Source organism: Dendrobium catenatum, unplaced genomic scaffold (assembly GCF_001605985.2).
Source record: "Dendrobium catenatum unplaced genomic scaffold, ASM160598v2 fragScaff_scaffold_1384, whole genome shotgun sequence".
NCBI lineage: Eukaryota > Viridiplantae > Streptophyta > Magnoliopsida > Asparagales > Orchidaceae > Dendrobium > Dendrobium catenatum.
In genome coordinates, this window is record NW_021319846.1 from 155,619 (window position 1) to 182,485 (window position 26,867).

At 34.5% G+C, this 26,867-nt stretch overlaps 1 protein-coding gene across 7 annotated transcripts in view; it reads left to right on the forward strand.

Moving 5' to 3' along the window:
* The window catches only part of LOC110112055 (probable DNA helicase MCM9), a gene marked incomplete in the record, with an annotated part of 93,502 nt that overhangs the window by 10,634 nt on the left and 56,001 nt on the right, over positions 1–26,867 (forward strand). For all 7 annotated transcript variants that reach the window (XR_003702538.1, XM_020844131.2, XM_020844130.2 and 4 more), the window contains 2 exon segments: positions 3,326–3,392; positions 10,409–10,583. Coding sequence is in view for 6 of the 7 variants with exons in the window: in XM_020844131.2 (XP_020699790.2) it covers positions 3,326–3,392; positions 10,409–10,583 (242 nt within the window).

Consider the following 26,867-nt stretch of genomic DNA (forward strand, 5'->3'; position numbering starts at 1 on the left):
TTCAATAAAGGAGGATGAGATATTTTGCTAAACTTTTTAATGAAGATTGTGAGATTGCAATTGCTTTAGTGACCTTAGCACCCTAAGTAAAAATAAAGATTTTTGTTTTTTTCGGCGTATTAGTAAAATCGAAGTTAAAGAGGCTTTAAAGAAAATGAAGTGTGGAAAAGCTGTTGGACTTGATGATATTTCAATGAAGCAGTGGAAATGCTTAGGAGATGAAGGAATTTCTTGGCTTACAAAACTTTTTAATATTATTTTGAAGACTAAAAAGATTCCGGATGAGTGTGTTGATTCCTATTTTTAAGAATAAAGGGATGCATAAGATTATGCCAATTATAGAGGAATTAAGTTAATGTGTCATGCCTTAAAACTATGGGGGAGAATTATGGAGTATAGGTTGCGGCTTCACACTAATGTTTCTCCAAATCAATTTGGATTCATGCCAGGTAGATCTGCTATAGAAGCTATATATTTATTGAGAGGTTTGATGGAGAAGTATGGAGAGATATAGAGGATCTACATATGATTTTTATTGATTTAGAGAAAGCATATGATAATATTCTAAGAGAAGTGCTATGGAGAATTCTATATAAGAAAGAGGTTAATAATGCTTATATTCAAGTCATTCAGGATATGTATGCAGGAGCTGTTATTTATGTTTAAAAACAAGTTGATTTGACCAAGTATTTTTCTATTTCAGTTGGATTATATCAAGGATCAACCTTAAGCCCATATCTTTTTTTGCTTTAGTCATGGATATTCTCACTATACATTTGCAAGAGGTTGTATCCTGGTGTATGCTTTTTCTTGATGATATTCTTCTTATTGATAGGACTAGAGAGTGAGTTGAAGGTAAACATGAATTATGGAGGTCAACCTTAAAGTCTGAAGGCTTTCGTTTGAGTAGTTCTAAAATTGAATATATGGAGTGTAATTTTTGTAACAATAGATTTAGTGGGGGGATTGTAACTTTGGACGATCAAGTCATTAATAAGAGTGCACATTTTAGATATCTTGGGTCTATTGGTCAGAGTGATGGTGAAATAGATGAGGATATTATTAAAAGAATTCAAGTCGGATGTTGAAGCGGAGGAATGCATCGGGCTTATTGTGTGATAGAAAAGTCACTCTAAAACTTGAGGAAAAATTCTATAAGATGTTAGTGATATTGCATTGCTTTATGATGCAGATTGTTAGTCATTAAAAGAGAAGCATAATATTAAGTTAAGTATTGCAGAGATGAGGATGCTCAGTTGAATGAGTGGCTTTACTCTTAGAGACAGAATACAAAATGAGCATTTATGTGAAAAGGTTAGAGTAGCTCCAATGGAAGATAAGATTATAGAGAGCCGCCTTAGATGGTTTGGTCACATAAAACGGTGGCCTTCCGATGACCCAATTAGGAAAGTTGATGTATTATATTTGACTTATGTTAAGAAAGGTAGAGGTAGACCTAAGAAGACTTGGTTAGAAAATATTAGAAATGACCTTTCTTTATTAAATTTAGATGAGAATTTGACTCTTAACATGACCCAATGGAGAAACTGAAAATGAGCGTCCATAAAGGTGGCCAGTGCTCCTTGCGTCAATCAGATGAGCGGAAGGTTGGGTTGTTTGATGCCCTGTGCTTGAAGGTTGGGTGCTCACGGAGACTGCAAAACCATTGGCAAAAACTGTGATGTCTAAGGGATGGTAGCTCGTGGGTTGAATGCATGGAGGGAGGGAATGGAGAAGCAACTTGCTGCAGTTTGAGAGGGATGAGGTTCTCAACTAAAGCACCAATTAGACATGCTTCTTGATTGAATCAAGAACGATAGAACACCTTTTGAGTAGGTGGAAATTCCTAGAGGAAGAAGAAGAGGAGAAAAGAGAACAAGGAAAGAGAGAATACATTGTTTTCATTTCCTAAAGCATCAATTATAGCAAGTGGGCTTATTTATAGATTTTTACAAGTAAATAGAAAAAGACCAACTTTTTAAACAGTAATAAACCTAGTTACAATAATAAACTGGCTGTTATGGCTTCATTTCTTATAAAAAACATGGTTTGGTTCAGTCCTTAGACCACTTTCTGGACTGACTATACACTATAAGCTTTGATTTTTTGTCATGAGCTTGTTCTTTAGAGTAATGGATCCATTCTTCTCCTTATATTTGTATTATTTTTGCATCCAAGGAAATGTTTTGATGCTTAACAGGCAGTTTGAGAGATCTAAGGATCCAGACCTTAATTCCACCAAACTGGTCCAATCTGCATCCTTAATCTTGGTTTGTGTCCTCTAGTATGGCTCAAAAAGATTTCATTGGACAGCTTTGGATCCAACAATATGCATGCGAAATGTTTGCATAAATCTAATACACCAATAAAATTCCACGTGATGAAGATTCAAGGAAAAGATTTGCAAACTATACTCAACGGCTGGCTATGCACATAGCCAGCATTTTGCAATAGATAGCAATGATTTTCTGAAATCATGGAAACCTGGTGAATATATATATATATATATATATATATATATATATTTGATTCTTAACTTTCAACTGCAAATCTTGCTTTTTAGTTTGGATTCCTCAAAATTTTTAACCTTTTGCTCAATTTTGGCTATCCTTTTTTAAACCTTTTGAGTTCTTAGCTTTCGTTTTTCCTCTTTCATGAGATAAAATATGTTCGTATTTCAGAGGGTAAGACATAAGTTAATAACATATCAACTGTAGCGGACTGAGTGGACTACGGCTGGTAAGGTATCAATCACAAAATGGATTCGGAATGCTGTAATATTGATAGTTTATAAGAACGACAAAATGGTTACTTTGATTCTGAATTAAAGGTTCTTAGGATCTTAATGGGTAGAATTCCACCTTGATCTGGTGAAATCCTCCAAATTGTCTCTTTTGAGGGGCTCAATCTTCAAAACATCATTTTGATGGGATTTAATTTTTATCACCAACAAGTTTTATATTGTGATTTATATAATTCAATGTTCATAACTAGTGCTAAAGAAAAAGCTGTTGTTTTGTGCAGCTGATGCATTTCGTCTTTGTTTTACAGCATTGATATGTTTATAGAACTTTGATTTTTTCTGATTTGTCTGCTTTGATTGAATATTTTGAAAAAGAACTAAATTTAAAAGAAAATTGTAAAGCAAAACATACTTTTTTGTTTAACGTGATTGATCTGATTTCTTGGCTGACACGTTTGGAGAACATCAGGTCCTTTTGTTTGCCAAATCTTGAAAGCATCTATTTGAGGAAGCTCAGAGTTTTCACATTTATTATTTTTGTCTGAGGATCATGCGGTTAACAAATCTTTTATGTTAATTCAGGTTCAAAGTTTACCCAGAGCTAGAAATTGGAAATGCTATAAGACTTCCGACATCTTGTCCATCAAGGGTATTGTCTAGTTTTTTAAATTTATTATTGTAGATTTTCTTAAAATAATTTAAATTTCATTCATAAAATATATTTAGAATGTCTCAAAAATTCATGTAGCTGAGCCCATGTAGTGGACAAAGATTTGTTGTTATTGTTATTGTTGTTTTGTCATCTTTAAAATAAAAAATTATACTACCAGTCAATGAAATGAGTATAACATCTAAAAATTATATTGAATTATTAGTTGAAAAAGAAGAAACCAAAGTATACCAATTATGATAATTAGATAAATACAAAGGAGGAGTCTTGACAGCAGAGGATAACCTCTGTAGTCCTAATTTATAAAGTCTTTCTTGAACTTTGGTTAACTTTGGATTATTTTATTTTTCTGTTCCTCTTGATGAAATTGAGTTTCACTGGTCTAAGTCTCCCCTTGAAGACAATTTTGCCTTAAGGTTGATTTTCTATGAAGGAGACATTATAATTTTTTTTTATTAGAGAATCCTAAGACTTTCTTCCTCTATTTGGTGTATAGCCATTGAAAATACATTTTATTGTCCTAGAATCATTTTTGGATTGAAGTCTATTAACTATGTGAACAATTGCAACAACAACAACAACATCAAGCCTTTATCCCACTACGTGGGATCGGCTACATGAATCCTTTTTCTCCATTGTGTCATATTAAAAATCAAATTCTCGTTTAAATCTAATAAACAAAGGTCATTTCAAATATTTTCTAACCAAGTCTTTTTAGGTCTATCCCTACCTTTCTTAACACAAGTCAAATCTAATACCTCTACTCTCCTAACCGGGTCATCGGAAGGCCGCCTTTTTATGTGACCAAACCATCTAAGGCGACTCTCTCTAATCTTATCTTCTACTGGAGCTACTCCAACATTTTCACGTATATGCTCATTTCGTATCCAGGGGCGGATCCAGCTTCTTTTTTTAGGGTGGGCAAAAAAATTTTTTTTTGTGAGAGATTGGCAAAAATGCTTAGGATTGATAAAATTAGGGCAAAAAAATTTTTTGAGGGGGGGGCAAAATGCCCAAAATACTCAAAATATTTAAAAATCTTCCCTCTCAATATTAAAAAAAAAATTTTGAGGGTGGGCATTTGCCCACCCTAAGCCATGGGTGGATCCGCCCATGTTCGTATCCTATCTCTAAGGGTAAAGCCACTCATCCACCTGAGCATCCTCATCTTTGCCACACATAACTTAGTGTTATGCTTCTCTTTTAATGGCCAACATTTGGCACCATAAAGCATTGCAGGACTCACTACCATCTTATAGAATTTTCCCTTAAGTTTGAGGGGTACATTTCTATCACATAACAAGCCCGATGCATTCCTCTACTTCAACCATCGAACTTGAATTCTGCTGATAATATCCCCATCTATTATTAAAGCCTTGTACTTGTTTATTAGGGGGAAGTTTTCATCAAAATAGTAGAGACCATCCACCATTCTAACATTGCCAATTATCACCCACTTGCTCATGTCCTGAAATTCATAGTGAGAATAGTAAAAGTAACATGACAATTAAAATTATTAGGAGTTGACTCATTGATAAGATTTATTTTCAAGGTATGGTAATGAAGGGTGGATATTAGGGTGATATTTTTAGAAAATTTACTAGATCCTTTTCCTTTATGGATGAAATGTTTTCATTAATGATTCTTACTTTCTTATCACTAGAAAAAGGCAGAAATGGAATATATGAGTTAGATTTATTTTGCGATCAAAATCACTCGAATCTATTGTCCAAAATATATGACTAAAGTGACAAGTGAAAATATTAGAGTTTCTACATACTTGAGCTTGATAATCATTGGGAATCCTAGTATGAGAATTAATTTTTTAGCTATTTTAGAAGATGATTCATCCGTTCTTTATTGATTGTACCAACATTTGCCTCATTTACATCCATAGATCAATTTCCAGGATTTTTTTCTTTTCCAATTGATAGGTTTGTTATGAATCTTCCAGCATGTCCCATGTTCATGGCACACCATACTTGAGACTTATTATTGGCCTTATGTCTACTATTGATGGTTTATCCAGCATTTGCGTTATCGATGACTATGAAAAAATATACAATTAATTCTACAAATCCTTTTTTTTCAAGCATAATACTCTGGCGGCTGTTAACCTCATTTATGTATGAGGTCATAATGATCCATCCAGACTCATGTTAATTTGATGGTTGACAATCATCTAGAACTCAATCTACACTTCAAACTCCAGCCTGCACTTGTCTGCAGTCATTAAAACTTCTATTAAACTTCATTCAAACTTCAATCAAACTTCATTCAAACTTCAATCAAACTTCATTCCTGTCTTCAATCAAACCTCAATCCAATCTTCAATCAAACATCAATCAGTTTCAATCATTTAGTTGATATCAATCTACAATCACTTGAAGTTGCAGCCCTGTACTGTAGCTAGGTGATTCAGTATACTACCCAGCTCAATACACTATCACCTAGTGATCACTACTTGATTTCCTCTAACCAATCATCAACAATCACCTGATTGATTGTCATTGATGTGGATAGTTCATATTCAATCAATCAAACCCTCAAAATTGCATTCAAATCCAAAATTCCAGACTAGAATTCATTGTTAAAGGTCCATGTCCAATGCCATTTTTGAGTGATTTTTCAATAACTTCAAAACCCAGTCAAATAACCTCCGATTCATGATCTATCAATTGCATGTTGATTAGGCATACCCTTAGGGTCAACCTTTTAAATTTGAGGCCAATCTGAGACCTCTAACTCCAGAAATCTGATTGAATTCCAAAAGCTGTAAAACCTTTCAATATTTATAGCCTATGCCACTGGATATTCCACCTTGTAGAATTTGACATTGGGACCTTCCCCAAAATCTTTGATCATGTTCATAACCCTTGTTATGACATGTTGAACATAAACTGTAGTTCGGTGGACCTCAGACTAACTAGGGGCCTAAATGACTGAAGTGTCCCTTAAGGGAAAAATTGAAGTTTTCTCCAAACCTCAACATGTCCTAGTCAAATCAAATCCTAAAACCTCCCTCTAGTGCTCTTAAACATCATTAGCAATGCATTGGACTCAAATTCAAGCCTTGGTCATGCATGGTTGACCAAGTCAACTCATGTTGACCAAATTACCCTTTAAGGGTCCAAATGGCCATTTCATGACCTAATATCACATCCATTGATCTCAAATTACTCTGTTGAACATGTTGGATCCAACTCCACTTTCTGCTTTGACATGGTTGACCTAATCAACTAGATTAATCATGAACCATAGCTCCTTTGGTCCAGTTCATTGGCTCCTATTACTTAAATTATTTCCAGATCACTGCACTAGGAGTTTTATACATCAAATCCAGCATCACTGAACCTCTTAATTAGTGATTGACTAAGATGACCAGTTGAGTTAACTCAAGCTAGCTCGATTGTCTGTTAACATCTCAGTGACATCCATTTAAACTTCAAATCGAGCATGAACTTCTCTGAACACCTGTAATCATCTCTCCTAGTGAAATGGACCTGACTGGCCTCCCTGCCCCAATTAACAATTAACTTGGTCAATTGGATCCATGGTTGGTCAAATTTGAGCAGAATACGTTGATGTTGTGAATCTATTATGAAAGGTAATTTGATGTATGTGGGCTGTGCGGGATTTGGTCGGGTTCAACGCAGGTAGGGCACGACGTGTTTGCGGGATATTGAGGAAAGGAAACAGGAGTATAAGAAGGAGAAAACTGATAGGAAACACTTGAAGTTCTCAAGTATTTCCTATCAATCTTCGGAAAACAGTGAGGATTCTTCACAAAAATCCGCACAAAAACACAAAAATAGTAGATAATTTGTATTATTTGATGAAAGAGAACGAAAAATAGCAAGCTACAATTGATCCTCTATTCGAGAGGAGGGTCGTTCTCTCCCAATCTCTAAACGCTGCTAGAGCCCAAAAGAAATCCAAGAGATCTCAAATTTTAGCCAAATTCAAGAAACCAAAACCCTAGGAAAATCAACTATTTAATGCATACAAATCAAAAGGAATTCCCTAAATAGTCCCTACATTCAAAATTCTCTCTTAATCCCCCCAAAAATCCTTCCTAAAATGCTCTACTTGGGCGGTCGGGCCGCTCGATCTCTGTAGGAGGCGGAGATCGAGTGACAAATTGCGAAGGGCCGGTCCAGTGCGGATTGGCTGGACCGGTCCAGTGGATTGGTCTAACAATACTACTCTCCCAAAGATCCACCTTGTCCGCAAGGTGGAAATATGCTCGTGTTCCTGCGGAGATGGTCATCCTTGAGGTGATTGAAAAACCTTACTGTATTACTGAACCAAGGGTTGCATGGAAAGAGAAACATCCCCTTCCTCCTCCAATCTGATCGCATCCAACCTATGTAGTCCCACCAGATAATCTTACCCCACCTCTTGTATGTTCCTAACCCTAGTCTTAAGTGATGTCATGGCTTTGGATAGCCTTGCATCTTCCCTTATAATCACCTTTTTCCCATCCACCATTAATTCCATCGTGAGTGTTCCCCAATTGTCCTTGGTTTCTCCCAAAGTTTGCAACCACTTCATCCCTAGGATGACATCAGTGCTTCCTAACTCTAGTGGGAGAAAGTCCTCCCTTATTTGAATCCCCTGGCTGGTCAACACCACTCTACAGATTCCCTGGCCTTTCTCTATCTTCCCTGTACCCATCATCACTTCATAACAATCGGTGTCCACTAACTTCACTCCCAGTTGGTCAACAACCTGAGTGGAAATGAAATTGTGGGTAGCCCCACTATCAATTAGCACCATCACCTCCCTGCCCTCTATCTCCCCCTTCACCTTCATGGTATGATTCGTGGTGAATCCTACCACTGAGTTCAACGAAACCTTAGCCAGATCCAAGTGTAGCTTCTCCTCAATCTCATCCTCACCTCCCTTTCCTTATCATCGCAGATGGTGAGAACCTGAAGAGTTCGGGCCTTGCACCGATGCCCTGGCGTATACTTCTCCTCGCACCTGAAACACAACCCCTTTGCCCTCCTCTCCTGCATCTCCTTCTCTGTCAGCCTCTTAGTAAAAAAACAGCAACTTCCTCCTTTTCCGGGCAAAAAAGCTGCTGTTGGAATTTGCCGAAAATAGCTCTCCACCGGTCACAAGACTTGCTCTGTACCAATTTGATAGGAAACACTTGAAGTTCTCAAGTATTTCCTATCAATCTTCAAAAAACAACGAGGATTCTTCACAAAAATCGGCACAAAAACACAAAAACAGTAGATAATTTGTATTATTTGATGAAAGGGAATGGAAAATAGCAAGATACAATTGATCCTCTATTCGAGAGGAGGATCGTTCTCTCCCAATCTCTAGATGCCACTAGAGCCCAAAAGAAATCCAAGTGATCTCAAATTTCAGCCAAATTCAGGATACCCAAACCCTAGGAAAATCAACTATTTAATGAATATAAAGGAATTCCCTAAACAGTCCCTAAATTCAAATTTCTCTTTTAATCCCCCAAAAAATCATTCCTAAAATGCTCTACTTGGGCAGTCGGGCCGCTCGATCTCCGCAGGAGGCGGAGATCCCGCGACAAATTGTGAAGGGCCGGTCCCGTGCGGACCGGCTTGACCGGTCCAGTGGACCGGTCTAACAAAAACAAACATGTGTCTTCTTCTTCTTCAGTTTCTGCCCTTATTATTGACTAAATCACTGAATGGATACGTTGTTCCAAAGCATTGCGCCTCTCTGTTTGAAACAATTCTTTGAAAACAATGGCTCAGGCTTTTGGTTCTTTCTTTATTATTTATTATATATATTTTAAAGCAGTCTACAATCTCATCCATTTGACTCTTACTCTTTGTCAATTGGGTTCTAGCCTCCTGAAATAAAATTTTGATTTCTCATGTTACTTTCATGGAACCTAACATTTGTGATTTCTATTAGAGATTGACTTGGTTAGAATGATGTTCAAGGATATGTTTCACAATATGTAAAAACAGAAAAAAAAAAAAACCCCTTTATGAGGCGTTTGAAAAAAAAAAATTATTTGGAAGTTATTTTATGCTTTATTTATGCAAGTGAGTTCATTATGCTTGTAAAATTTTTTTATGCTCTTAGCATTTAAATTTGCACAAGAAAATAGAAGGTGGTCGGCAAAGTTAGTTTTTAAGATTAATTCACAAATTTGTTCAAAACAATATTAAATTATATGGTTGATTGATTCATAGGCGAACACCTCTCTCACAAAGGATTTAACTCAATATAGGGTTAGTACTCTTCCCATATAGGAAATGCTAGGCCTTGTAAGTGGAGGTAATTAGTTGGAGCTAACGCATAATATCATAGTCTTGCAACCAAACAAATGATAATCCTTAACTTTCTTTTTGATTATTTAAAATCAAAATAAAGAAAAGAGAAAATGATCAAAATTGTCTCTAACTCTTTGGGATGGATCAAAATATTCCCCAACTATTTTGAGAGACTAATTTTGTGTTTCAACTCTTTAAAATAGAACCAAATTTTTGGTATAATCGTGCACTATAAAGAATTTTGAACTCCATTTCTTACTTTTTCATCTTTAAGCATTTGTCAATATTTACTAATGGAATAGCTACAGGATAGTCTTCTGGTATTTATTTGTTCATTTTTCTCATTACCCTTCTAGAGAAAGTTAGTGATGAGAGTTCAATGTTTTCATTTGGTGATGATAAATATTCTTCATTAGCAAAAGCATCAGGGAAAATTTGTATAGCCATTGCAATGTTTTGTCTGGATGGCCAACAAAGCAGTTAAACTAAAAAAAGTAGGAATTCCGAGTTACTGTATTCTCTGCTAAGACTAGAGATCTTTTAATTTATCCTTTTAAAAAATATTCAATTCTTTATTAACTGTAAATTACAAAATTTGCTTTCTTGTCTTCATTTTCAGTGAGGATGATCTTTGTCCTCTATTTTCTGGAAGTTATAGATTTTTCTTTGTACTTCATTACTATTCATTATAGTTCTTCTGAACACTCATGTTTGCTACAGAATTCTAAAATTTGTGAGGGGACAAGTTTCCAATCTATACCAGATAGTATAGTATGCCATGATTACCAAGAGATCAAGATCCAAGAGAACACACAAGTTTTGGGAGTTGGATCTATGCCTCGATCAATACCTATTATCTTGACAGATGATCTTGTTGATGTTGTCAAAGCTGGAGGTATGATATTTAGTGTCATTGTTGTTGCCACTGTAATTGCTAGTTCAAAGCAATGATTTGTTGATTTGTGCTACTTTATGCACCATAAGCTATGACATATTGGTATGATTTGGTGCAACATTGGTGAAAATAAAAAAAGAATGAGCTTTGTTCATGTGCGTAATCAAAGTACTACACAAGTTGGAGCATATTTTCATGTAATTGTAATGATACTGTTTACTCACATCTTCAGATGGGTAATGTTGGACTAATTCATTTGAGGATTTGAGTTGTTGAGCGAGATGATGGTATAATACATTTTCCTTTTATATATGGTCATTAATATTTTTCATCGATATTCTAGATTACTTAGTGATGGGTCTTAGATAGTTATAAAGTACATGGTCATTTTATTTTGATGGCCCGTAAAAGAAAGGAATTAGATTGTGAAGTTCTTCAGGACTTTTTTTTTCTCTCTAGTGTGATTCTATGAAATCCTACATTGTCTCATTCAAAATCTTCTTGCTCTAATCATTGCTTCTATTTTTGTTAGAGAGTTGTATGTAGTCATGCTCACCTACAGTTGGAATATGTTTATGGATCAAGAAAATGCGTTGCTGAAGAGTTAACAGAAGAGTTTGTGTCCTCAAAGTTGTTTAAAGACATCAATCTTGAAGAATCAAGGGATGAGATCTCAGATTAAAAGTTTATTTTCCATAAATGTGTTTATAGCCATATTCTAGAAGAATGAGGAGATGAGATCTCACAATCAGGAACATGTTGATGTCCCATGAGCCTAGGCAACGTATATGTCTCATTAGTGATTTGATGATAATAAATAGTGTTGTGTCATGTAGTGGTTGCTAAACATTTCCTCATAGGTAATTCATTATTGGTAACAATGAAGATGATTACAGATCTCACTTGGCTTATTTGGAACACTTGCAACTTGAAGGCAAGCCCAAGATATTTAATTCAACAAATTCAAGAAGGAAGAAGCGAAGTTCTAGGTCGTTGGCTTATTGCATCTATAATTATTTTAATTGAAGGACACATATGTCTTAAATATTTTTATTATAAATTGATTGAGTTAGAAATTACCTAGGTTGTAAGGATGATGCACAGATAAATAATATCTATAAAGTGTCAAAATTATTTCATTATTTTTGGGAATTTAATTTGCTTAATTGTCTGTTTGTTTGATTTATTTCAAATTTATTTATATACGGACAATATTTTATTAGGGATCTTATCCTTGATTTGCTCATCATTATGATTGTAATTATATAATGTTGTAGCAAATTTATTTGATCCAAAGTGTGGGCTCCGAAAATTCAGCCCCGGCCTCCCCGCCGCGCTGATTTTCTTTTTCTTTTATCTTTTGGCGAGGGAGTTTTAACGGAATAAGTTCCGGGGTAAATTTTGAAAGGCAGATGTGTTTGTAGATAAGACACTACCCAGAGATTTCGGCCTCATTTTGCAAGAACTTTATGATATGAGTTCTGGTTTCCTATAGGCACAAGTCCCTATGGTTAATTACCCCTCCCGATCACGAGAGAGAACTTTCGATTAAGGCTAGTCGTCGATCAGATACGTTGTATCCATAGATACGTAGTATCAATCATATAGTAGCAGCAATAAACATTGGTATTTGAAAATGTTGGATTTGAAAATTGGTTGGAAGTTAAGAATTTGGGAAGAGTTTGGATGTTTGGAAAATTTGATATTTAAAATAGAAATTTCACCATCTTTCACTTAAAGCGGATGGTGGGGGAATGGATGATGGACCCGATCAAGATCCCACGGTTCCATCGTCCCGGACCATCGTGGTTCCTGGTCTACTTAGTCAGAGGAGGTAGTCGACCCAACCTGACAGAAGGATCCTTGTCGGCAGCCATGGGTTGCTTCGTCCAAGGGGACCTTGTAGACCTGGGTTGACTGTTTGCCTAAGGGGACAAATTTGAATCCACCTTAGCTGACAGAGGGCTTTATACCCTATCGATCATATCCTATTGATTCATATCTCAAGGATTTGATGCCAATAAGGAACGTATTGGCTCTGGCCATAACCGGTATTTCGTGGTGCCATTTGACGGCAAAATCACTCGGTTCAGAGGGCCCCAGGTCATAACCGTTTATCATGCAGTGCCATTTGGCGGCAAAACCGCCGGTTAGAAGACACGTATCATGTCTTATTGGCAGGAGATTGTTTGAGAATGGATCCTAGTGATATTTTCGACTAGGCATTTGACTCTTTGTGAGATGAAGTAAAATTTAATTTATTCACCTCGGCAAACTGTTGCGAATGGTGGTTGGATTTTGCTTTAAGTGTTGATGGATTTATTTCAATTTTAAATATTTTGAAGTTTGGGATTAAATTTGGAGATTTTGAATTTTGGACTTTTGGGAGTCATTTGAAACTATTTGTGAATGGACCCCTCCGGTTGAGATTTACATTCAACACGGCCATCATCGGGGTGTTTTGGATCATTTTCATTTGATTGAACCTTTTCAACCCTATCAACTTACCGATAGGAGATCGGGTTTTATAGGCTTTGTGCCATTCTTTGTGAATTTTCTTTGTTAAAGGCCTTGAAGGCCTAATATGAATGTATAAGATAAATATTTCGGTCGATATCATGACCGCATATTTATCTTATGGCTCAAACCCTGTCTACTCCTATTTACCTGCTTAGGAGGATCAGGTTTCGTAGGCTTCGTGCCTTTATTAGTGAATTCTTATTGTTATAGGCCTTGACGACCTAATATGAATGCAATAAAATAAATATACCAGCCGTCACGACCGTATACTTGTTTGTTGGTTCGAACCCTGTCGACTTCTATTGACCCGTATGGAAGCATCGGGTTCCAACTTGAATTCACTTATCGACCCGCGCAGCATCCATAGACGTCACGTGTGTTCCTACAACACGCTCGCTGGGGCCCATATGGGCCGAGATTATATTTTCCCTTTAGTGTACCTATATGTATACAATTGATAGTGCACGTGCAGGGGTACTTTAAAATAATTATAATTGTGCATATAACTATCGTTTGGATGCACACAACTTTTTATTTAAGAGCTTATACACGTCTTCTGTCCACTAGTACGTGTGTTGCGGATCCGGTGGCGGTATGATCTTGATGTTATGAGGCATCTCCTCATCTTGATGTTGACTCCCCCCTTTCTCATTCACCGGGGAGGTTTCTTCTAGACTTTGAAGTCTGCTGCTTTGAAAAGATCTCCTTTTGAGATCACTAGTATAGTGGACTTGTTATTTCTGATATTTGTGGATGCAAGCATTATTTCCTTCCCGAGTACATGATCAAGAAGGAATTTTGGAACACCAGGAAGTTTAGTTTGAATTTGCTCAAACATCTCTTCCATTCTGCCAGGAGGTGTCCTTTGTACATAGAGTCGCCCTTGTACCCGACGTACTTGAATATCTTAATCACCGTTGTCATAGGTGATATATGTACTTGTGTCCACAGTGATTCGTTGTATCTGCAATATACCCACTGTTGTTATCCACAAGCATTTATTTGCAGGGAATCGTTGTTTCCACTACGACCTCCTGGAAGTATTTGTAGAAGAACCATTGTCCTTGCACCATATCCACCTTTCACTAATCTCAGGTGGTTTGCTTTGATGTATTTGATCTTGCTTGTAGGGACGAATCTTTGATTGCTATATATGGGTAGGACTCGTACACCTTACAACTGTCCGTTGCTTCTTATAAGTATAATTCATTGACTTTGTGGGGACTATTGTATCTACTACGACCTCTTGGAAATATTCGTAGGAGAACCATTGTCCTTGCATCACATTTACCTTTCACCAATCTCAGGTGGGTTTTGCTGATTGTACTTGTTTGCAGGAGACGAGTCCTCCACTATTGAACGTCGGCTTTGCCATCTCAATCTACAGGCATTATTGCTTGTGTTGGAGATTCCAATAGTGCATGTAGGAGAGACACCCATGCGTTTCATTCTTGCAGGTACAATGCACCCATCTCATAAAGGCTGTTGTAAGAGTCCACTACATTCTTTATTTGCATGCATTGAGTTCTTGTAGTGTGTCTTAGTCACATTTGTTTACTAGGATCAATGTATTTCATCTGATATTGAGTCACCATTGACCGCACAAATGTTCTTTGAGTTCCCTCGCGTGTGATTCAAGCTTTATTCCTCGTATGTGTTTGGATCCGAGTTCAATTTCATTCAGACTTGAATTCATCAAGTTTGCAAGTCCTCGCTTAATGTCGTATAATCCGAGTTCAAGTACGAGTTCAAAATCTTCTGAAGTTGAATTATATGTTCAAATTGATTTTGATTTCTGATTCCGTTTTGATTTTATTTCATTTGATTTTGACATTTAAAAATCATTTAAATTTTATTTAGGTTTAGGTCCACAAGTCCACTGTTCATCGTACAAGTCCTCTGCTCATTTAGTTCAAGTTCTATGCATTTTTGTTCAAGTACAGGTCTTCCGTACTGTTGCTCAAATGATGTCTTCAAATTGTTCAGGCTTTGTACATTTCAGTGAAAATTTCGGCAGCACCCCGACATATCCCCCGTTTTGGGGAAAGTAGGGGAGTTGGGCCTTCACACCACGCTACTCGAGCGTGTATGGTATGTGCCCTTAGACATGACGACCATATATCTTTTCATCCCACCACGCTACAATAGCGTGTATGGGGCCTTCAACAGTACCCGTAAGAGAACACCAATAACTCTCCCCACCACGCTACAAGAGCGTGTATAGGGCTTACCCACCTCGTCGTATGCATCGCATTGGTCTCCCTCCTACCGTGCTACAAGAGCGTATAGGTGGTTCCCCGGTCCGCTACAAATGCTGAGAATGGGGTTTTAGAACATCATACCTTGCGTAGCAGTCGTCAGCGGTGTCGATGTCGAGGCCGAGGACCGTCCCCACCACGCTACAAGCGCGTGTATAGGGCTTACTTGTCTCGTCGCACATGTCGCACCGGATTCTCTCCTACCGTGCTACAAGAGCGCGTATAGGGGGTCCACCGACGCGTCAAGCGCGTCGAGGACGGGATTTGAGTTAGAAATTTATACCTTGGAGGACCGGTGTACCGGCGGTGGAGGGCACGGAAATCAAGGCAACTCATGAGGCTCTTTTTTTATAATTAATCGTCAATTATAGTTATATTTAATTAATTTTGTTTATTTATAATTAATTATAATTAATTAAAATAATTAGTTATAATTAATTATATTTAACTTTAATTAATCAAAACTAATTAATGTTAATTAACTTTAATTAATTAATAATAATTAGTTGTAATTAATAATAAAAAGGGTTATAATTAATTAAGATTAATTTTAATTAAATTAATTAATATTAATTATGATTAGTTTAATTAAAATAAAATATAATTAATTAATATTAATTATAATTAGTTTAATTAAAATAAAATATAATTAATTATAATACCTATAATTAATTAAAATAACTATAATCAAAATTAATTTTAATTAATAAGAAAAACAAAATAACTCTTATTTCCCTCTACCTCTCTGTTCGGCCAAGATAGCGCGTGAAAGGGATCGAGTTATCTTCACTGACAAGGAGCTCCCGTCATTGTTCCGATCAAGTCGAAGGAGGCGATGTTGAACAGCCACTAATGGAGCCGAATAAACCGCGTGAAAGGGAGGATGTTTTCTTCTCAGCCGCGAGCTTCAGTTGTAGTTTTCGATCAAAATGTGGTAACTTCCGATCCGACAGGAAGGGAAAGACGGAGGAGCGGTCGAACTGCAACAAAGGAGCCTGAGAAGCGACGCTAAAGCTAGAAAGTTTCCTCATAGTGAGCGAGCTCCAGTTGTTTATTCCGATCAAAATGTCGGAACTTCCGACCGGAGAGGAAGGGAACATCGTCAAAGGAGCAAAGTCGTTCAACTACGAGGGGGGTCGGAGAGGCAGCGAGAGGGAGAAATTTTCTTGACAGCGAGTGAGAGGGAGAGCGGGAGCGAGAGAAATTGGGAGAGGAAGCAGCGGCCGAAGGCCTCGTTCCTTCGGTAATTTAACGACTCAAATGAGTCTTGCGAAGTCGTGGGAGATGGGACACCGGACGTGCGGGGTATTACGAGCACGATGGCGTGTGGCTGGACAGGTATGTGTGATTTTCTTTTTTTTTTTGTAATTCAGCAGGTCAACACAAAGTTTACTATTTTATTTATCAAATTTGCTAATATTTCCTTTATATGTTAATTATATCATTATTTTCTTAATTAAGGAAATTGAGCTTAATAATAGTTTCATTGATATTCATTAATTCTTGTGTTTTCTAGTTTGACAGGTTTAATTGACTTCATTATTTCGTACATATCATTAAATTTTCTTATTTATGTTGATAACATCTTTATTATGACAAATTAAGTAAGTTTTGTCATACTTAATGAATTTGAGCTTAATTTTTTATTTTATTTAATTTTATCATGACTTGGCTCGAATACTTGGAGTTCCTAATATCGGAAATAGTCACTAATCATAATTTTTCAGTTTGAATAAATATAACACATTTTTTACCTATTTTCATTTGAACCTCTTGGTCTACACCTTTAGCTCTCTCGATTAGTCATTTATTGAGTTGGAGATTTATCTAAAATATTTAATTAAGTGGGTTAAATTTTTATCATTAAACTTAGTGGTTGATTATAGTTCTATAATATATAAAATAATAAAAAAATACATGAATAGTCATGATTTATTCTTTTACCTTTCAAATTAAAAATAACCATAATCATAAGCACTATTAATTTTGAATATTCTTTAATATATCAATTTTCAATTTTTTAACTTTTTAATAAGTAATTTTTTTAGGATTATCATCTAAAATTTTATAGCAATGAAGATACAATCATTTTCATTTTCATTTCCAATCTTTTGCATTTTGCTTGCACAGTTATATTGCTTCCCCAACCAATATGATATGAGGGAGAACTCTTGTATTTTACATGAATCCCTTAAAAGATTATGTTAATCCCTTAGAAGAGACACACTGTATGGCCTGAATATAGCTACAAGTGTGCATGGGCTGTTGCACTGGTGCCCGGGTGCAGTGTTAAATAGGCAAGGGTTTTCACATCATGGACGAATGTGGGCAAATAAGCTAGTCCATGAAACTAAAATTAGGATAGAAACTTGAATATAGGTTCCCTTATAGGAAAATTAATAGAATAAATAGATATTATAATTCATACGAAGATAAGTATTCTGTGCATTTAGGAAACTAAATGGGTTGGAGAGAAGGCTAAGAAGATTGATAAGTTATGATATAAACTATAGTTTTCAGGTAGGAGTCATACTAGAAATGGTGCAGGTGTGATTATAGATAAGAATTTGAAAGATAATGTTATAAAAATTAAAAAAAATTGGAAATAAAATTATAGCTTTTAAGATTGTTGTTGATGCTAAGATTGTTAATATTATAAGTGTTTATACTTCTCAAGTATGTTTGGATATGGGTTCAAATTTAAAATTTTAGAATGATTTAGAAGAATTAATACAAAAGAGACCACTTGAAGAAAATGTTTTCATTGGAGGAGATTTAAATGAGCATGTTGGTAGAGAGATATATGATTTTAAAACATTCATGATGACCATGAGTTTGGAATGACAAATGAAGGTGATAAGATTATATTAGATTTTTGTTTAGCTTATGATTTTTTAATAACTAATATTTTATTTAAGAAAAGAGATGAGCATCTTATCACTTATATAAATGGATATATTAAAACGTAGATTGATTATTTTCTTATAAGAAATTTAGATTGTTTAGATTGCAAAGATTGTAAAGTTATTATGGGTGAAAATTTATGTACCCAACATCGATTATTAATTTTGAACTTTTAGATAAAAGAGAAGAAAATTAAAAAAAATAAAGTAACATGATATTATAGATTAGATGGGGCATTTTAAGAATATTAACGAAAGCATTTTTTATTATAAGATTTTAGATCTTAAGATTTTTTTGTGCATGAGGATGCTAATGTTCTGTGGAAAAAAGTGGCTAGTGATATTAATAATATTTCAAAAGATATGCTTGAAGTTTCTAAGGGAAAAGCTTCTAATAGTAAAAATAGTTGGTGGTGGAATCCTAATGTGCAATAAAAGATAAAAAATATGAAGATTTGTCATAAACATTTGTTTAAATATAAAAATTCTGATAATATAAATGTTAGAAAGAGGCTCGCAAGTAAATTAGCCAAACAAAGATATGAATAGTGATTTCGTTCAAGTGAAGTATATTAAAGATGAAGATAAAAAAGTACTTTTCTTATAAGATGATATTCAACAAAGGTGGTTGATATATTTTGCTAAACATTTTAATGAAAAATATGATTGACGTTAGCACCCTAAATGAAAATAAATTTTTATTTTTATCAACGTATTAGTAATACCGAAGTTAGAGTGGCTTTAAATGAAATGAAGTGTGGAAATGCTTTTGTACCTGATGATATTCCAATAGAGGTGTGGAAATGCTTAGGAGATGAAGAAATTTCTTGGTTTACTAAACTTTTAATATTGTTTTGAAGACTGAAAAAATGCCATATGAGTGGAGAATGATTGTGTTAATTCGTATTTTTAAGAGTAAAGGTGATGCACTGGAATGTGGGAATTATAGAGGAATTAAGTTAATGTGTCATACTTTAAAACTTTGGGAGCAACTTATGGAGCGTAGGTTGCAGCGTAAAACTAATGTTTCTCAAAATCAATTTGGATTCATGCTTGGTAGGTCTATTATGGAAGCCATACATTTATCGAGAGGTTTGATGGAGAAATATAGAGAGAATAAGGAGGATCTACATATAATATTTATTGACTTAGAAAAAGCATATGATAAAGTTCCAAGAGAAGTGTTATGGAAAGTTCTTGAAAAGAAAGGAGTTAATAACGCTTATATTCAAATCATTAATGATATGTATGCAGGAGCTATTACTTGTGTTCAAACACAAGTTGGTTTGACCAGTATTTTCTTATTTTGGTTGGATTACATTAAGGATTAACCTTAACCCCATATCTTTTTGCTTTAGTCATGGATGTTCTCACTAGATATTTGTAAGAGGATGTACCTTGGTTTATGCTTTTTGTTGATGATATTCTTCTTCTTGATAATACTAGAGAGGGAGTTGAAGGTAAACTTGAATTATGGAGGTCAACCTTAGAGTTTAATGATTTTCACATGAGTAGATCTAAAACTGAATATATGGAGTGCAATTTTAGTAGCAATAAACCTAGTGAGGGGATTATGACTTTGGGCGACCAAGTCATTAATAAGAGTACACATTTTAGCTTTCTTGGATCTCTTGTTCAGAGTGATGGTGAAATAAATCTGAAGATTATCAGGAAAATTCAAGTTTGATGGTTGAAGTGGAGGAATGCATCGGGTTTGTTGTGTGATAGAAAATTCCAACTCAAACTTAAGGAAAAATTCTGTAAGATGGTGGTGAGACGTGCAATGCTTTATGGTGCCAAATGTTGGCCATTAAAAGAGAAGCATAATACTAAGTTAAGTATTGCAGAGATGAGGATGCTTAGGTGGATGAGTGGCTTTACCCTTAGAGATAGGATATGAAATGAGCATATACGTCAAAAGGTTGGAGTAGCTGCAGTGGAAGATATGATTAGAGAGAGTCGCCTTAGATGTTTTTGTCACATTAAACGGAGGCCTTCCGATGACTTGGTTAGGAAAGTTGAGTTATTAGATTTAACTTATGTTAAGAAAGGTAGGGTAGACCTAAAAAGACTTGGTTAGAAAATATTAGAAATGATATTTCTTTATTAGATTTAAATGAGAATTTGACTTTTAATAGGACATAATGGTAAAAAAGGATTCATGTAGCCAACCCCACGTACGTGGACAAAGGCTTGATGTTGTTATTGTTGTATATATACATATCAACTTCCATGTGATATGACATTTAATTTGTATAATAGTGTAATACAAGTCATTTGATTTTTTCATTTTAATATTAATTATCTTTACTAAATTTAGCAAGTATACAGACAATACAATACCAATCAATGTATTGCATTAATCATAGAATTGTGGGTGCTATAAAATAAAATGTAATACCCCACTCACTTTATTTTCAAAGGGCAAAACTTCACTTTCTAGTTCTTTAAGTTTTTACTTGGCCTTCCTTAATGCGCATCATAACCATCATGGATATAATTATATCAATTAATGTAACTAATCTATAACTATATTTACGTTAAATTTCCTATGACATAATTAACTCCTTAAATTTTCTCCGATAACACGGTTGCTTGCTTCAATGCTCTTCCTTCATTATACTCAATTTTACCACTACTTAAAACAACATTAAAGTGTAAACAACATGAAAATTAATGTCGGAGATATAGAGCGTCCAGGGCAATGTCAAACGCATCATACATTGTCAAAGACAATGCTGAATGCCTTCACATTCTTAAGTCATATTTATATTGCTTAATATATTACATGAAATGATCAAAATGATATGTAAATAAATTGCATTACTTACCTTTGATTATTCTTGATCTTCGTCACACGAAATCACACAATTTGATCTATCCTCATTTTCTTCACTGTCAAACACCATTGCACAAGTTAATTAACTCACATTGAAGTCATAAATCTCTCTTTTCACCAAAAGAAAAATTTCTTACCCAATTTCTTCTTTTAATTCTTTGACTTGAAAATCTTTAAACTTTCTCAATTTCCACTTGAACCTACTGATTAGTCATCAATACTTTATCTTTCATTGATCATGGCAAAATTGCTCTATTCCCCTTCTATGTCAAATATCAATCCTGCAGGCATTCCATTGCACGATCATGCTCCTCCTCCCTTCCCAAATTCACAAAAATTGCTCTAAGCCAATGCCAACTCAAACGAACAATACTCGTACACATCTTCCGTACAATCGAATAGTAATGCATAGTTGAACACTTTCTTCTTCTTTTTTCTAGCGGTCGAGCATGATCTCATCGTTCTCCTTTGTTGAATTTGAAACCCAAAGAACTCCTTTTTTGTTGTCGATCAAACTTATGAACTGCATAAACTTTTATTCTCTTCTTCAAATACGTCTAGCATGAACTTCTGCCCTTGAATCTTCCAACCTGAGTTAAACCCGACTTCCTTGTCTTCTCCTCTTTCTCCTTCGTTGAATATGAAACCAATATTTGCCTTCAACTCTCCCAAATTGAGCGAATTAGGTTTTACTCATGTAATGTGTCACATTTGATTCCACCCCAAAAGCCACGATCACCACCCCTTACTATTTGCATGCTTCTCTCATGCTTACTTGCGTTCGACCGCTAATCTTTTCTGCACTCACTCGCTCAGCTTGATTTGATTCGTTCGGCTGAACCAGTTAAGCAGATTATTACATATTCGTTGAGTAGTTTACATGCAATTTGAAAGTAAACTTAGCTAGCAATTTATATATTTATAATATCCATTTAATTACTTTTCTTTCCACGACATCACTTGATTTAGGAGTGTAAATGAGTTGAATCGAGCTTTAGCCATCCCTTGCTTGAGCTTGCGTTGATTAAATAATCAAATTTGAGTTTGGGCTTGAGCTCAATATTATAAGTTTAAGTTTGCTCGTCAGTTGATTCATTTGCTATGAAAAGGAGAAAATAATTTTGATTTAAGTATCTACTATTATAAAATAATTAGAAAAATGAAAAATTAAAGGAGAAATGATAAAAAAACCCCTTTGATGTAGGAATTTGAGATTTATTTTCTTAATACTTTTAATGATTTTGTATTTTAACTATATAATTAAAAGATATTTTATGTTTAATTTATATTAACATTTTTTAAACTAGGTGGCTCACAAGCTAACAAATTGAGTCAGAGTTAGCTCAAGTTTGTTAGTTCATGCGTTAAGCCGAGCCCTAGCATGCTCACGAGTTTGTTTGACTCGGTTATACTCGTAGCTTGATTCATGTGTGCCTAAATTAGAGTGGCTCTGGCATGTGCATGAAGGGTCCTTACACGTGCAAATTAGTCAAGTAACATGCATAAATTGCTAACAACTGTTTTTCTATACTTTAAGGCTGATTGCTCGTTTGGGATGGTTTTGGGGGAATATATTTTAAGCCTTTTAATATCATTCCAAATGTCTTCTTTGCCAATATATATGAGATGTTTTGATGTTAAAATAACTAATGAAAATAATTTGAAAAGAGGCTTTTTTGTTATTTCTTTATGGGAGAAAAATCTAAGAGATATCATAATGTTAATCCAACAAGGATTCCTTTGTCTCTCTTAATTTTGATAATATTATTTTCTCAATTTCTCTAGGATTTATAAGAAATTTTCTCTCAATTTCTCTAGGATTTATAAGAAATTTTCTTGTGCATTGTTGCCCTCAACCTTTATAGAGATTTTATTATATCTAGATTTAGTTGGTGATTGTTTTTGTTCTTTTTTTTTTTTTTTTTTTTTAAGAGAATGCATAAAGCAATTTTATTAAAGCAACTAATTACAACCAAATTCCTCATTTAACAAAGATAAAAAATGAGGAATTTTATTACAATTAACATCATTCCAAAAAAAATTCTGAAAGAAGAGCAAAGTTAATTGGTGATTGTTTTTGTTCACCACCCAAGTTTAAGAGAATTTTGAATAAGCATTTTGATTTGGATTCTTGTAGTTTCCAAGTTTATATTGGCTTGAAAGCTTTAGATATAAAACTTGCGTGGACCTAATAAATCAGTTCTAAATCAGTTTAATGCAATTATTCTTTTCTAATTGAATATTAATGTGATTATTGATGTTGATAATCAACTCCTGATATTATTATCTTTTGTTATCTTCTCTTCCATTTGTATGAGAGAGATACACTTACTTATATGTTAAGAATTTATTACTCTTAAAAGATGATATTTCTTTGCTTGAGGGTATAGATGAAGAGCAATAGGTTAAGTGATTTAAGGTTACGGGAAAACCTTTTGAGAAGGATTCTATAGCTGTTTATAAAAGAAGCAAGTTTATTAGAGGTACTAGAGCATGACTTGTTTCGAATATAAGCAATGACACATCAATAGAGAATGTTTTGCATTGAAGAGGAAAAAACATCAAACAAAAGTTAACCGCAAAGAATGCAAGTATTTAGATGCTAATATAGATGCAACTTTGTAAGATACATATTTTAGTAATGTTCTTCACGTGATTGCTGGATTAAGATGTGACCAATGGATTCTTAACTTAATTTGTTCATGTGTCGTGACAAAGAGTTCTTCTTCACTTATGAATCATATGTTAGTTATATCTATACACGCAACAATGTGGCATGGAAGATGTTAGTTTTGACATTTTGATGTTGAAGACTCATGATGGTCTAATCAAGACATTGGTCGAAATTGGGCATGCTTAGATATGCAGAAAAATCTAATATCTTTTAAGTACTTTTAGTGATGCAGGACATATATATATGGTGATATTAAGGTCCTTGAGGTTTGTAAAGATGCATTGGAAGGCAAATAAATTTAGTTAGTGGACTATGTTGCAGGTAAACTTGAATAATGGAGGTTAACCTTAAAGGACTAATGGCTTTAGTTTGAGTAGATCTAAAATTGAATATTTGGATTATAGTTTTAGTAATAATAGATGGGCAAGTGAAATAAATGCTTTCCTTATTTCCGTGAAGTCAGGATTTCTCAGGACCAGGCATATATATTGACTATTCGAAAGCCTCCCCCCTCATTTAGATTCCTGCATCTGGCATGAGAGCTACGCCCTTTGTTTTGCTCGAAGTTCATTACTGATTTGATAAGTCAAGTTAGGGTTTCTTTCTTTGATTAGAGTCTGTCTTGTTGTTCCGGCTTGTCTAATGGGGATTGTGACTTTGGGCGATCAAGTTATTAATAAGAGTACACATTTTCGATATCTTAGGTCTATTGTTCAGAGTGATGGTGAAATATATGGGGATATTATTAGTAGAATTCAAGTTGGATGGTTGAAGTGGAGGAATGCATCGGGCTTGTTGTGTGAAAGAAAAGTCCCCCTCAAACTTAAGGGAAAATTCTATAAGATGACAGTTAGACCTACAATGCTTTATGGTGTAGAATGTTTGACTTTAATAGAGAAGCATAATATTAAGTTAACTGTTGCAGAGATGAGGATGCTTAGGTGGATGAGTGGTTTTACTCTTAGAGATATGATACAAAATGAGCATATATGTGAAAAGGTTGGAGTAGTTCCAGTGGAAGATAAGACTAGGGAGAGCCGCCTTAGCTAGTTGGGTCACATAAAACGGCGGCCTTCAAATGACCCGGTTAGGAAAGTAGATGTATTAGATTTAACTTATGAAAGTAGAGGTTGACATAAAAAAACCTGGAAATAAAATATTAGATATGACATTTCTTTATTAGATTTAAATAAGAATTTAACTCTTAATAAGATATAATGGAGAAAAAAGATTTATTTAGTTGACTCTACATAGTGGGATAAAGGCTTGTTGCTGTTGTAGTGGAACTTTAAGAGTAACTACTCTAATTTTATACTAACATGTGGTTGAGAATTGTGTTTAGGGGAAACAAAAGTGGTTAGCTTTTAAGTTACAATAAAAGTTTCAGAATAAATTCAATCCAAGGTTGATGGGAAGATTTATGGGGATGATATGATGAATCGATCTTATGTTATAGTTTATCCATGTCATAACCCAACCTAACAACATTCCTATCGTGTTGAGCTGTAACCAGAAAACCCCAAGATCTAGTTTTGGAAATGTTTTAGATTTTTTCTTTTAATTTAAAATTTGAAGCATTTAAATAGACTATAGAGCTACTAAAAATATAAAAAGTATTATAAATAAACTAATCAAGAAGATTTCATTCATTTCATGTAAATATATATACACGATAATATATGGCTATGAATAGAAGCCAGAAAATTGAATAATAATTTGCTCATGACTATACAAAAATCAACAAATGAAATACCTATTAACTTCGATCAGATCTTGAGCTGTTATTTAAAAGGCTATTTTCCTTTCTCAGATCTTAAAAATAGAATGCAAAATCAGAGTGAGCTACAACAGCTTAGCAAATCACAAACACCGATCTAAATTTTCAAATATTTTCAAAGTGTAGTATAATAAATCACTGTGCCGAGCAAAGTAAAGGAGCATAGTGTAATACCCCACAGTACCCCCTAACAGTACTGAGAGTATTACTAACATAAACATAACAATTTCATCATTTTTTGAATACTATACTTTTGAACTTTTTAAAATTCTTTATAAAGCATCCAACAGTTATTATCCATCTCATCAAACGGAAGAATCTAATAATTGAAAATTTCAATAAAGACATAATTACATAGTCACTAAAGAAAACCAAATAAATCTTGCATTGGAATGTTTCCATACCTTTAGTATAGTCTTACACACAAATTGAGAACCAGCATATAAATTTAAATACTTATATCTTAGTCAGCATCGATCTTTTCTTTTCCTTTTCTTGTAATAACAGCCAGTAAGAAGTGAACTGGTGAGCTATGAGGCTCCATAAGTTATGAAATTTTAAATAACATTTATACATGCATGATTAAAACATTCATAACATTGAAAACATAAATGAAAGTTAAACAAATTTGAGAATACATCATAAAATCCCGTTGGGCATTCACCTCTATTTTCTCTTAAATTCATACTAAATATCAATTTTAGTCATAAAAAGATTTGACTTTTTTTTCATAAAAATATTCAATGGAGTTCAAGTAAACCTGACATTATCGCCATTGAATTACATATAGGTCCCTTTTGCCTCTTTAAGGGTCCCTTTTGCCCCACCAGCTATGCAGGCAATATATCTCTGGGGTCCCTTTTGCCCCACCTGCTATGCAGGTAACATATCTTTGGGATCTCTTTTGCCCCACTTACAATGCAGTTTACATGAGGACCCTTTTGCCTCTCCTGATATTATAAGTTATGCATTTTTTTTATAGCCAAAAACTTTACTTTAAATGGATATTCAGTACACCTCACATATTCATAATTTATGCTTGACTTATCATATGTACAAAATTTCATAAGAATTTATCTCTTAATATTTGCATGGCAGGATATGCTGGCAACATGAATTTAATGAGCTCTTTTCAATTTATAATCAACTAGAAAAACATTATACTAATCATCATGAATGTCAAGTTAAACTTCAATGATATATATATGCAAGTGGTCAATCATATATGAGAACTTGGAAGTATACTCAATTTCATTACATTAAACAAACATGCTTTATTGATTTCCATTTGCAAGTATTCCTATCGATATGAA